Source organism: Raphanus sativus, chromosome 2 (genome assembly GCF_000801105.2).
Source record: "Raphanus sativus cultivar WK10039 chromosome 2, ASM80110v3, whole genome shotgun sequence".
Taxonomy (NCBI): Eukaryota; Viridiplantae; Streptophyta; class Magnoliopsida; order Brassicales; family Brassicaceae; genus Raphanus; species Raphanus sativus.
Genome location: NC_079512.1, coordinates 25,710,985 through 25,724,390, shown reverse-complemented (window position 1 = coordinate 25,724,390; position 13,406 = coordinate 25,710,985). Strand labels below are relative to the sequence as shown.

Genomic DNA, 13,406 nt, shown 5'->3' with positions numbered 1-13,406 from the left:
GCGGGCTTTAGCATTAGGGTTTAGGCATGAGCCAATGAACATGTCGTCACTTGTAAACCAAAGCTCACTTGGTGTTTGTGCCTTTGTATGATTACGTAATGGATGTGGGTCATTGTGGCCCATGTTACTTGACCTATATCATAATAATAGATTTGGGCCTCATGGAACGACAACACACACATACGAAAACAGAAGGTTTCGACAATCTTTCACAAGTAACTTTTTTCACGTTAATATTAAATATGGTTGCTCTCTTTTGTTAATCTATAATACAAATTTGATTGATGAAAAGAAGACTGTCTCGCTACTGACCATTGTTTCACAAGTATTTAGTTCTCTTCGCTCAAAGACTAATTAGCAGCCACTCATTAAAACCATAATCATGTTTTTCACAATGCACTTGTTTCAATTGATGGGAAAAAAGACCCTATCAATCTCACTTATCGCACTAATATGCGTACTAGGTAACACTAACCGTAACAAAGGTATTGCGGAAGTTGAGATCTTGGACTTGGATTTGATCTTCTCCACTACTGCTTTGATGATCGATGGAGACGGTACACTGAACCATTTCAAGTACCATGAGAGAAGGATCACGTCTTTCTGATCATCATCAGGCCATGCCTCTGAGGTCAAATAATCTCTCAAATTAGTCTTCAGCTCCGTCGAACAATTCAAAATCTCTTCACATCGTTTTCCTAGTGATGCTAAGAAGATTGATTGAACAAAGCCACCTGAAGAGGCCAATCTTCCACTTGTTACCGCCTCGTTGTAGGCAAGAGCAACCTGTGATCTCATCAGATTAGATCATACCCAGGCAAAATGTAAAATTATATGGTTTTGTTCCAGTTACCTTGAGGCTTGAGATGGAAAGTGAATCACACATATGACTATCGCTTTTGACGAGAAGATCAGCCATTGAACCAATGGTTGTATACAACGATAAATAAACCTACAAGAATCAATATGTAACATATGCCAAATAAACTCAACAAGAATGTTCGGAACAGTAAATAACCATTGAATAATAAAAATGACTTTTACCTGCAAAAGAGCTGGTCTATCCTTGCTTATACAGTCAAACAACACTTGCAGACAGAACTCCTTGAAATCAGAATCAGATCTGTGCATAAATGGGTCGGTTGTTAAGATAATTTCCTTTTGGGTGGTGGTTATGACATGGACACTGAGGGAAGTAAGAGAAAACGGATGAAACAGTCAGTAGTTACCTGTCATTCCAAGATTTGTCACAACACAACTGTGCAAAGGCTATTAGGCTTGGATCAGATGAGAAAGTGCTGACCAAGTGATCAACGCTATCAGAATCCAGTTCTCTATGACTATTAGCAAGCGAATTAGATTCGTCCAGAGTTCTTAAACCAAAAACCTGTACCACGGAAAGGCATGTAAAAACCTGTATCAGAGTCCTTTTCTCTAGACAGAAAATGAGTATATCTGAGCTGTGAGTATATGGTGTGGGGTCACAACCTTGTGCATTGCTCGTGAAAGCAGTGACTGACACCCAACTGGATCATCAACATACGAACAAGCTCCTACTTTCCTTTTGACAAAAATAACACCAGAATTGAAGGGATCACTCTTGTCCCCAAAGCTCCACCAATGTTTCTCTGTGTTTCATCGGGTCAAAATCAAAAATACCATAAGACCAGCTCTAGACAAAATGACCAAAGGAATATATATGCAAGCGAATCAATTACCTTCTGGGACAAGCTCAACTTGTTGGGGCCAGTATCGAGGACCACAGACACAAATTCTCTTTAGCTGCAGGATACATATACATTTAAAGGTAAAGGCGGATTAACAAGCATATGGAATCGTATTTATAATAATACAGGGAAAGTTGTTGAAATTTTCTTACAATAGCACGCTCTGGCAGAATGCACGGGGTAACCTCGGAATATCTTGTTTCAGAATATAGTTCTGTCTCTTTTACTGTGACTTCTAGAGGAGCATATACAGGAAGACCGGAATCAACATCAATAGTCTGCAGCCAACGAGCCTCTGTTGCAAGGACATATAAATGCCTGAATGCCTACACATGTTAAAAAAAAAGAGAAAAAAGAAAACTCATCACAACAAAACTTAGAAACCAAGTTCCAACCTTGGCATGTCTTAGATATCACAAACCACACTCCTGCTTCTATAGAAATGACACCAGTCAGCGACAATAACCAACCCAGACACAAAACAAGAGCCATGCAGAGAATAAATAAGATATTTAAACTTGCCTGGAGGTGACAACGATTGTCATTTGGTCCAGAAGGCAACCGCGGATAGAGAGTGATAAGCAACATTGCAAGTGAGCCATTACTCGTTGAAAATGTTCGCATACCACCACCAAGAAATAAGAAACCCGTGGCTAAGCTCACCTAAAGGAAAGAACACTATGCTGTCACATATTTAAAAATAAAATAAAAGGATGGAAGGCATATTTGATCAACATTACCCTCGCATTGCTAAAACAATATCAGAAGACAGCTTTGAAATTACTTAATACGGTGCAAGCAGTTCACTGGTAGTTAGAGATAATTGATTTGGCGATCGCCGATCGTATATACTATCAGTCTATCAGATTAATTAAAGAAAAAGCTAGACCTTCCTTATGGGTGCACACTGCTCCAGAAAATACATTTTAACATCCCAACTTCAGAAATAAAATGCAAAACAATCGAATGACATGAAGCGAAGGAACCTTAATTCTATAGAAAAGTGCTTACCGCCATTTGAGTGCCATAGTTAGCATGTCCATCAGCAGAGTTTCGGCTGCGGAGAAATCTCAGCAACCGAAATATTTGCAAGTCTCCAGATCCCGCCATGACCTACACAAGTGAGTCATTCCATATAAATTACTCACTTTAAAAATTGAAAATTGTTGGACAGGAGGCTTCAAAAGAAGCATTACCACTGAAAGGGAAAGAACAATAAGATAAAGACACATTTCAAGCGTTCCCCGATCAACATATCTAGATATTCCCTTGGGAAATGCATTTCCAGGTGGCGCAGAAACAGGCTTGATCTACATACATCGAAACATATAAGCTCACATTAAGATGAGCAAAAATAAACCAGAGGATTCTTAGCATTGGAAGGAGGAAAAAAGAGTAACAAAATGTAACTTTTTCAAAGGATGATGTACCTCATTCAAAAGATAGAGAGCATAGCTGTTAAGTAAATCACGAGCATTTCCATCCCTTGTACCAGAAAATCTCAGCCCTATCAGAAACAACAATACATGTCATAACTATCATGATATATTAAAGACTGATGTCTCACAAGAAGTAGATTTACCAAGTGAAATGCATGCCCCAGTCACTATATTGACATATGCCTGCACAAGGGATTCAACGTCCACTTCATACATATCATCCATGTCATCTTGGAGGTGGCTGACACCGTTTTTTACTACTTCGGGGACTTGAGAAAGAATCCAATCACTTTTAGGACGGATCCTATAATACGAATTCTATTAGACTTGATCTCACAAGAACCAGCACTCCTAACTAGGCCAGATAAGAAAATACCTGCTCCACATTATCAGGTTCCGAGCAATGACCCGGAGCATTATGAAATCAGGCCTTACGCACTCCAAATCGTAACGTGTTTGTGGAATAGAGAGCTTCGAGAAGATGACCTCTGAGTCTGTCTGCAACAAACATTATATAAAGCTTTTTCAAAGTCCATACTCCACAGGAAAAGCGCACAAACTAACAAAAATGGGGCTAAACTTTGAACCAGTTATCTAGTTTATCCATCCTCAAGACCCACCTTAAGATACATTAATGCGAGGGCGATTATCGCTCCAGGTGCAGTTATATTAACATTTGGAGTGCTTCCGTCTGTCACCTGAGGCAAAAAAATGATACCCACATTATTATAATTCAGCAAGTGTGTCAGGCACAAGTTAACGCACAACACAAGTTTCAAAAAGGGATATAAGAAGAAAAGAAAAGCAGGGAAACCTGTGCAGCGCTTCGGAGATCTTCATTTGATGGTGCAAGGAGAGATCTTTCCTGTAGGGAATTAAAGTAGTTGTTCAGTGCAACAAATAGACACTGCTTACAAATCCAGTGTAACATGGTTCAGTTCCTATCAACAAAGGAAATGAACTAAGGGTGGGATACAGTTAATTTGAAGTCTAAAGATTAACCTCTTTTGCTCCCAGATACTGGAGTAAGCGATTGACAAAGGAGTCCAAAGAACCTAGCGCGTCACCTCCACGGCCTTGAGGCAAAAGGGGTAGAGTTAAATCAAACAGAAAATAATTAAGTGGCCAAAAACCAAAAAAGGCTTAGCAAAAAGGCATACCAAGAGCAACAAGACCAAGTGAGAATCCTGCAGATACAGCATAACCCTCCCTTTCAAGTACATTGTCCCCTGCACTTCTGCGGCCAATTTCACCCTGATAACATGTACGAAGTGGGATCTCAAATATAAGGGACGATCCCCCGATTGTAAAGGACTAAATTGCAAATCAAAGATATGCATCAAAGATTGTACAGGTAGGAATGGATCCACAACCAAACTACACGAAAGATTCTAACGATAAGTGTGTTTAAAACACGAACCTCACATGTAATAATGCTGTATCAGTGAAAATGACATTCGATGACAGAAAGAAGGCTATATCAAATTTAAACCATAGTGAGGAAAAAACACGCAGGACACATTACCAGAAGTAATTGCATTGTCTGCAGGTGTGCCGATCCTTCAAATAGAATGCCGACGGAGACTAAAGCTGCAGACTGGAGAATAGTTGAAGACAGTACGTTAATGAAAAAATGTCACAAGTTGCAATACTCCTACTTTCAAGAAGTAAAATGAACAATCCAAAGATGCCAGTAAGGCGTTGCATATTGGCACATATGTTAACATAAGGCGCAAATAAAATATCAAGTCAAGCAAACTATAGAAAATGCCAGAACTAACGATGTCAGAATCATCAAATAAACAGACCAAAAAAAAAATTGAAATAACGTGACATGAATATGTATATATCTTTACTTTTAGCATATGTAAGTGAATTACATAGCAAATGCTAGTAAAAAAACTTCTGGTTTCAGTAACTGCTTGTAAAGAACTCAAATTATTTCAATAAGTGAAACATCACAGCAATCTGTACCTGCAGAAGCGTTGGTATCTCAAAGTCAGCATATGAAGCTTGGTATCGAGTAGGAACATGGAAAAAGAGAGCCTGTTATACAAAGAAAAACTAAGTTCTTATGGAAGTTACAGAGTAGAATAAAAAATATTATTAAAATTGTTCAGAAACGTTGATCATCCATAATTTTATGTAATCTGGATCTTACACTAATAAGAAAGCTACTGTATGCCAAAGTATATTCATTTTTTTTTTGATCAAAGCCAAAGTATATTCATATGGAAGATTATGGATACCCTAAAAGGGTTTTTGGTTGACAAGCTATAGCAAAAGTACTTAGAGGCCAATTCACGATCGAAATAGTCAAGAATATGAAGCAACTGAACCTCTACCTTTGCAATATCAGGTTGCATTGTTCTCCTGTACGAAGCTGCCAGACCAAGCATCAAACCTACCGTGGTGCTCTCATGGTCCTAAAAGACCAAGGATGGAAGCAATTAAGGTACTGAATAAATTTGTGCTTGAACTTATCAAACGTAAAAGCAATACACTTTAGTATAAGAGAATTGAAAGTTATTCCATCTTTCTATAAACGACCACAACTATCAAATCAGGCAGACATGGAAAACTAGTCTCCATTAATTATAGTAGTCCAGTGTTGCATTCATTATTTCATATCTCCCCGAAGCCACATATGTGGTCACAACTACAGATGACATGTGCTAATCCAAAAGATGTAAACGGGTAAAAAACTTGTAATAAGTTCGATCAAAAGCCAGAGTAACATGGTGCTCAACTCAGCAGAGTATTAGACCTCAATTAGCACGTCTCAAGTTATTATTAACCAATAGGAAGGGATAGAAATAACCTAATGGAAAACGGAGGCAGAAACAAACCTGAGTGAAATATTGGTATATGTCACTAAGGTTTAACACATGCAAATATCCCTGTAATCCCAGCCCAAACAGAAGTCCAGCATGAACAGCATTTGGCTCTCCAGGTTTATTGTATTTAATCCACGTTCTGGACACTTTTCCCTGCACCAAAATGTAAGAAGAAACATAACTAGATTAATTTCTGAGATAAAAGAAGGGAACTTTCTGCATGACAGCACATAATTTTGATATCATGTATCACTATTTGTTGCATTCTGTTGTAACTTCTCATACATAAAAATATTAAAAAAGACGCAAAAACGCCTAAATACACAAAACAAACCTGAAGCGGTGCCAGTCGTAACCCAGCAGCAACAGCATTATGAAACTCTGGCCAGGTCTTAAGTTCTTGAATACTCCTGACGTTTGGATCTAGATTAACCTGTAAAGGAAACATGCAACCTAAACTATTAGATTGGATAAAGTAGTTATAAATCAGAATTTGCAGTTTGGGGAAAGCCATAGTGTAGGCAGAATTGCTTTATTTTAGTTATATCATAACTTCCATCTTGACAGTGATAAGATAAGCCATTCGCAAAAATATTATTTCATGTAAATTAGAGCATATAGTATGTTTCTTTACGTAAGAGTCCTCGTACTTAATCCCAACAATTTTACGTACCACGGCATTTTGTTGAGCAGGCAGCCGACCAGCCAAAACAAGCTTTGGTACAGTAAACGCCTGCAAAATTTAAGAGAGAATGTAAATCTTGAAGGAGCCATTACAAGTGATAAAAACCAAGTGTATCTTTCTTTAGATAAAAATTTGCCTCAGTTAAAAGCGTGTGTATTGTTGATAATGTGAATGCTCCACGCCCGAGGGGAAGTACAGCAGTCCTCTGTGCTATACGCCAAAGCTGGTCCTGCATAAATGGAAAAATAGAGTAACATTGAATATTAAACAGAGTTATAGAGACCGTGAAGATCTAAAATAGCGAAAATCAAACTACTCGCTTCTTACATGTCAAGAAACACAAGTACAGCTGCATCTTACTTCAGTTTCTAAATAGTAATTAGCATTGATTAAATTTTGGAAATTTAATTATAAGAACTGATCTGAAAGCATACCAATGGAACATAAACTATATCATCCTCTCTCTAACATACTTTAAGTGCACCAAAGAATTTAAAAGAAGAAAAAACAATTAAAGCTTAATAAACAAATAAAGATAACGGTTGACAAAAAAAAAACAATAAAGATAACATGTCGTGATTTTATTGGATTATAACTTCTCTTATGTCCTATCCTAACTTTGCATTTAATGGTAGTTAAAGATTTAGAAAGTAACAACAGAAATGAACACCCATCGGTCTATACCTGTTGCTGCTCCTGATCAGATATAGTAGGGTTAGCAGAAGTTTGAATGACCACAGGTCGTGCAGAGCACAAAAGACGTCGAACCTAACATGCGAAGGAAAAACAAAAGATAGAGAGAACATCAAGAGAGACAATATTAGTGGATAGTTAGATCAAGGGCTAAATACCCAACCAGCAATGCCTAACAGATGAGGAATGGTGACACAAAATGAAACTTTGTAATCGCGTCCATTAAACCACTAATACAGAACAAAAGTAGCAAGAAAATTCCAATGCAAAAGACATCGAATCAAAGTAGCAAACGCAGGAGCACGTTAACGTCTTATCTTATGATATGATAATAAACTCAATCCAGAGATGTACAACCAGCAAACGCCAGACATGACAATGTATAGAGTATACTACAGGTAAATAAGTAATTATGGAACATTTTAGAGCAGCGCAAGCCTAGCCAGAAAAACAATTTCGAGCATTACACACTGTGACCACTACGCTAGCAGATTATTAGTTTCCAAATGGGGGTGTAGATATTACCTCATTCAGTCGTAGATCTCGGCCATACCGTAACTGCGTATAGGAATTGAAGATATGCTCCATTCCATCTATCACAGAACCATCCACAGAATTTGTATCCTCAATCTTAGCGTTTTCCAAGCCAATTGACTCAGATAAAGAGGATGGAACAATTACTGGATGCAAATGCAGCATGTAGGGTATGGACATGGATATTAAACTCGTATTTGACTGCATCTCAAATTCCTTAGATGAGCTCAAATTTCTGAAGACGGATTGGGCCATATCTTCTCGACCAAGAAGCACATAAGCAATTGCTGGCCAGTCAGCTGGAGGAGATTCTCGACAGCTATCAAGTGCCTACAAAATACAGACAAAATGTTATGCAAAAGATAGAACAAGTAGGAGAGAGGAAATAACAAACTAACATACTAAAGAAACGAGAACATAAAATCAGCACATTGATCAAAAAGTTATCAACAATCCAGCATTTTCACCTGCAAATTCCTCTCAATCCACAAGAATCTAAATATTCCAACTTACATGTCTCAGAGGGAGAGATACACCGGAAGGTAGCAAATCCAGTTGGTGAAGCCCAAATCTCTCTCCAGTCATAGCCAAGATAGCAAGTTCCTCGTTACTGGAATATGATCCTGGGGCAATATTACAGGGGACACCTGACGTAAGTTTCTTTCCGACTGGCTTATCACCAAATAACACACTGTAGAAGGAAACAATTTTCCTTGCCCAGTTCACAGTGGAGCACCCATCTTTACGGATCAAATCTGGTAGGTCATCAAGGTTTGTGGATAAACATCCACGTCTTAAACAGTTCTCAAGCCATCTGAATATATTTGGAGGTTTTCTGCTCGAAGAAAGGGTTTTGCATGCCCCAGTAATTTTGGAAAGACGAGGAAAATCACGTATGTAGTGATCTATGTAACACTTCTCACCCAGAAACTTGGCAATATTGCACAATAAAACAGCTAGCTGATGCAAATCCCTGCACAAAGATGTCACAAGTTTAAAAGGGCAAATCATATATACATATAAATTTAACTACTTCTGAGCATTAAAACTTCAGTTTTCTTTGAGGAGCCAATGTGCTTACTGTTTTCGTAGATTATCCATCTTCAAACTCTCATATACTGCATGAAGACAATCTAAACTCTGGACCATTAATTCAAATGAGTTGTCTGGTCTATCTCCACTACCAGTCTTAGTACAAAATGGGACAATTTCTTCCCGATCCAGGGGATTGATTGAAGTTATACCACTGTGGAACCTAGAGTAGGTCTTATGAAACTTGCTGCTGAGAAGAAATTCCCAGGAGGACTCAGATGATGTCTTGAGTTGCTTCAGATGCACACCAGTAGGTTTTTGACAGATCCCCAGAAAAATGTTGCACAACGCTTCCCATTCAAAATGAATACTGCAACCCTTCTGGTCAGAATAACCATATCCCCAAAGAAGAGAGAGAAACAACTTGTACAAATCGGATGGTAATCCCTCAGCCATGGCTGCTATGCAATCGTTTGCAAGTGAAGATGAAGGGTTACTAGTTAAGGCACACCGAAAGATCTACAAGAGTATAATATAAACGGTAAATTAAAATATAAGAGAACTTGAACAACCAAATAAACAAGTAGCGAAGTTCGGATCAGTAAACCTAGCAGCAACAATCAGGTGATTTGAGTTCAGAAGGATAGAGCAACTATGGTAGTTAAGAAAACTAGTGATTTTGAATTTCAAAGGATTGACATCTGTGTGACAAACCTGTGAATGATTTACTGACAGATTGATACATCCTAACACAGCATCAGACAATCCTGTGATCTTCAGATCCTGGGAACCTGAATCTGTTTTTGCAGACTCACCAGAAACAAGACTCTCCCCCAACCAAGAAGGTAGTACATACCTACAGAGGCATTGTTTTCCTGACTAAAAACAATATAGATAAATCAATTAAGCATGGAAAATAAGTGTCGTATCTAACAAAGGAAACAATATGGTACATATCAAGAACCTACATAAAGAAAGAGGTCATTTTCTGGAGATAAAACAATGATATCCAAATGTGGAAGCAGCCCTATTTTCAAACTGCAAGGAAACGGGAAAAAAAGCATTGGACAAACACTCAATATGAGAACAGAAACAGTGTCATGTACAGTGACAGAGAGGCAAAGAAAAATGTGGATAGGAATTTACTGAGAACGTGTCACAACAACAGGTGCAGCAGCAATTGCAGAGACACTCCAGCTTATGTCAGGCTTGACGTCAAACATAATTTCATTATTGATCTCAACAGTTTGGAGTCCCACCGATAACAGTTTCTTTTGTTCTAGAATCAGAAAGCAAATTACTGGGACTGCATCATCAGTTGCCAAAAAGACCTGCGATAAATTGAGGTACTTGTGAGAAGTCAATAAAAAAAAGAGTAAAGACTTCAGTAACCAACAGTTGCAAGTTGTCCAAAAAAAAAACCAACAGTTGCCAAAAAGACATGCAAAGTGAGGTACTTGTGAAAGGTCAATAAATAGAGTAAAAACTTCAGTAACAGAACCCACAGGTCTTTTTCCCTTTCAAAGTCAGCAAACAATAACGAATTTACAAAAGTACAGTATTCATATATTTGCAAGAGAACACATCTCATAATAGGAACTCGAAAATACAAAGGGAAAAATCAGCTTTGGTAGCACAAGCAGCAGTTAAAGCCGAGGGGCTTACTGATCTCAAGTAGCAAGAAATTTAGCTGTGGCCCCAAAGCTCGAATCTACTCGAATAACAAATCATTCTAAAGAACAAGAATACTGAGAAGTGAGAAGGCCATATATTTTGGAGATTGGATGCCCACGCAAACGTGCTTAATGAAGGTGATGTCGTAGAATGTCTAGAGCACAAGAATAATGAGCATGCTATCCTATCCAAGATAACTAAGAGGTCTAAGTTTGTGCATTCAAAGAGCATCGCTTAGGTAGAGGTTCCCAAAACATTTGAAAAAAAAAAAATTGTCTTGATTTAGTTAGCAGCAGAGCAGAGCCATGAAAATTCACCACACGTTAGAAAAAGAGATCCTAAAGGACCTAAACCTTGTCTACCAGCCTACCAAAATACATAAACAATCTTCAAAAGATACTCCTTAGATGCATTCATAATTACCTTAGATGCAGCTTTCTTAGCACCTTTGGCTTGCCATATTCTGCGAAAAGATACTCGTTTCGGGATAACAGTATCAGGAACAGCGCTGCTTGAACATGACGCAGAAGCTTCATGGCTAGACTCTATAAATTCGACTGCCCACACAGAATGTTGCATCTTGCCTGAAAACCCCAAGACAGAGTACTTCAATGAAAACTAACAAGAGCATGTGGCAAGTTCAGGACTGAATGGAGAAGAGAATGACAAACCTTTGTTATACGAGGTCAAAAGAGGAAAAAGGTTACTTGACCATATTGTTCTTTCATCGTAGTCCTTCATTATGTTCAACTTTCCCCTCTCTTCTAGATAGATTGGCTGGAAAGTTAGTTAGATTAGTCACCAGATAAAACATATAACCAAAGATTGCATAACAGCAACGAAATTATTCAGGTCACGAACCAAAAACAAGACTGGCATGAAGTAGAAATAAAAGTAGACGAGAAAAACCTAAAATGTATGAGATCATTTACCCCAGGTTCCTCTAATGGATCTCTTAGAATCAAATGGGAAGCAGACAAGTCTCTTTTGCTAGTAAGGCCATGCGCGACTGTGGAATGAAAGTTCTGAGGCGAAATATTCCCAACTTCTTTTCTTTGGCGCAGCATCTCACGAGAACCAAGAGCGGGGCTAGCAGAAGAAAATGGAATACTCGAGGTTGGATACATTTCAGCAGCTTGCTGAAGAAGTATACCAAACGGTAGAGGCCATATTGATACGACAGTGCGTGGAAGCGGAACAGATACTACTTCGCCTGCAGCTCAAAATGCCAAAGATATGAAAAAAAAACAAGTAAATACCTCAGCTGAAACCTCGCAAACGAGAAAAAAACAGCATGTATACAGATCCAGCCAATGAGTAAGACATGTGATCGTTTGGTCTGCTTAATTAGGTCTTATGAAAAAGTAAGATAAGAATGGGAAATATTATAGTTCGGACATTATTTAGCCACACTAACCCGAAGTGTTGTATATTGTTAAACAACCAATTTGTAAGACACAAAGAAAAGCTTCCGCTCCTCGACCAATGTGACTCCAGCATGCCTACGGCAAAAAAAAAAAAACGGTCATTATCCGCCATCAACAAATGGAAGAGAAAATGTCTGCCTTTATTATCTAATTCAGTGAGCAACAAACAGAATAGCTTCACCAAAAAAAAGAGAATCTAACATACAAAAGAAAGCATAATTGAGGCATAACTAGATTTTTATTTGCTTAAGAACTGTCACGAACAAGAGTACCAGCTTCTTATGGAAATTACCTTGATGATGGGAGAAGACAAGGTAAACCGCTTGAGCACTCGTGAACCGCTTGTCCAGATTATGCTATCATATCAAACAAAATAAAATTCAACATCAGGAACAGTCGAACATATACAAACAGAAAGTCAGCTTCTACCTAATAAGCATAATCCTACACACATTACTAATCATAAAGAGACGTACATGCTTGAAGAGAATGAAACACACATTCTCAACTTTGAATGATGAATTTCGACATAGTGTTGGATAGTTATAGAGTGAACAGCAAATTTGTAAATCTTCTTTACCGGTTATCTCGGATGAAGAGCTCATGCTCTCTCTGCCGCGAGAAGCTAGCTTCATTGCCATCATCATCATCGTCTCGCTGACCCGTGAGATCAGGATCGAAGAGAAAATACTGGTAGGAACCGGCAACATTATCGTCGTCCGGAGGATTCGAGTCGGTGGCTTCAGCGATTAGACCGAAAGGTTTGAACTTTCCGAGGACGGTAAGTGGGCGAACCCCTGGAGACATTTTTTTCTCTCTCTCTCCAAATAGCTTTGCGAAGTTTTCAATTGGAGAGTGAAGAAGTTGAATTGCAACTATCCCTGCTCTTTCCCCTGTTGTCTTCGAGCTTAAAACCCTAGTCTTCACACGAGTTCCGAGAATACGCGAGAGATCAAAGCAGTCACGAGAGGTAAGTTAGGAAACGCATCGAAAGTCGGAAGCTTTTGCCCCAGTGAAAGAGAGAGAGATGCTCTCTGAGGAATTTAATCAAGCACCTTCTGTGCAGAATGCTGCAAAATACAAACCTGGAATCGAACGAAAGGAGAAAGGAGGAGGAGAAAACAGAGGAAAAAAATAAAAATTGAAGGCCCAAAATTAAATAAATTTCCCGCCTTTTTGGTCGCTGACCTGGTCAACAACTGGGCCCCACTAATACAACTGGTGTGTTCGGTTTTCGTAAATATGCATAGACGGAGGCTTATTTACGTAAATATGTACCCTATTTTGGTTTAAGTCGGTCCGGTAAATTCGATACATCGCTATTTTAATTCGGTCCGGTTTTCTTCATCCGGTTTAAT

General features: G+C 38.5%; 1 protein-coding gene across 2 annotated transcripts; it reads right to left on the bottom strand.

The window, feature by feature from the left end:
• Positions 1-210: 210 nt before the first annotated feature.
• Positions 211-13,164, bottom strand: LOC108817235 (anaphase-promoting complex subunit 1). Of its 2 annotated transcripts, XM_057002762.1 has the most exons (37): positions 12,629-13,162; positions 12,341-12,404; positions 12,039-12,123; positions 11,554-11,834; positions 11,293-11,398; positions 11,045-11,205; positions 10,094-10,278; positions 9,916-9,985; positions 9,662-9,826; positions 8,997-9,466; positions 8,429-8,888; positions 7,907-8,245; positions 7,373-7,456; positions 6,825-6,917; positions 6,677-6,736; positions 6,338-6,436; positions 6,016-6,156; positions 5,512-5,592; positions 5,141-5,212; positions 4,692-4,763; positions 4,327-4,420; positions 4,169-4,242; positions 3,981-4,031; positions 3,787-3,864; positions 3,543-3,664; positions 3,310-3,470; positions 3,158-3,234; positions 2,924-3,037; positions 2,739-2,840; positions 2,250-2,390; positions 1,880-2,053; positions 1,719-1,782; positions 1,489-1,628; positions 1,230-1,387; positions 1,045-1,123; positions 854-952; positions 211-786 (listed from the first exon to the last, which is right to left on the bottom strand). In XM_057002762.1, exons 1-37 carry the CDS (start codon positions 12,853-12,855, stop codon positions 406-408), a joined length of 5,424 nt encoding a protein of 1,807 aa, XP_056858742.1. In that variant the 5' UTR covers positions 12,856-13,162; the 3' UTR covers positions 211-405. The 2 variants fall into 2 exon arrangements, with proteins under 2 accessions (XP_056858742.1, XP_056858743.1); XM_057002763.1 differs by lacking the exons at positions 211-786; positions 854-952; positions 1,045-1,123; ... (1 more) ...; positions 1,489-1,628; positions 1,719-1,782 and adding an exon at positions 2,123-2,161 and having other exon boundaries at positions 1,884-2,022; positions 12,629-13,164.
• Positions 13,165-13,406: the final 242 nt, after the last annotated feature.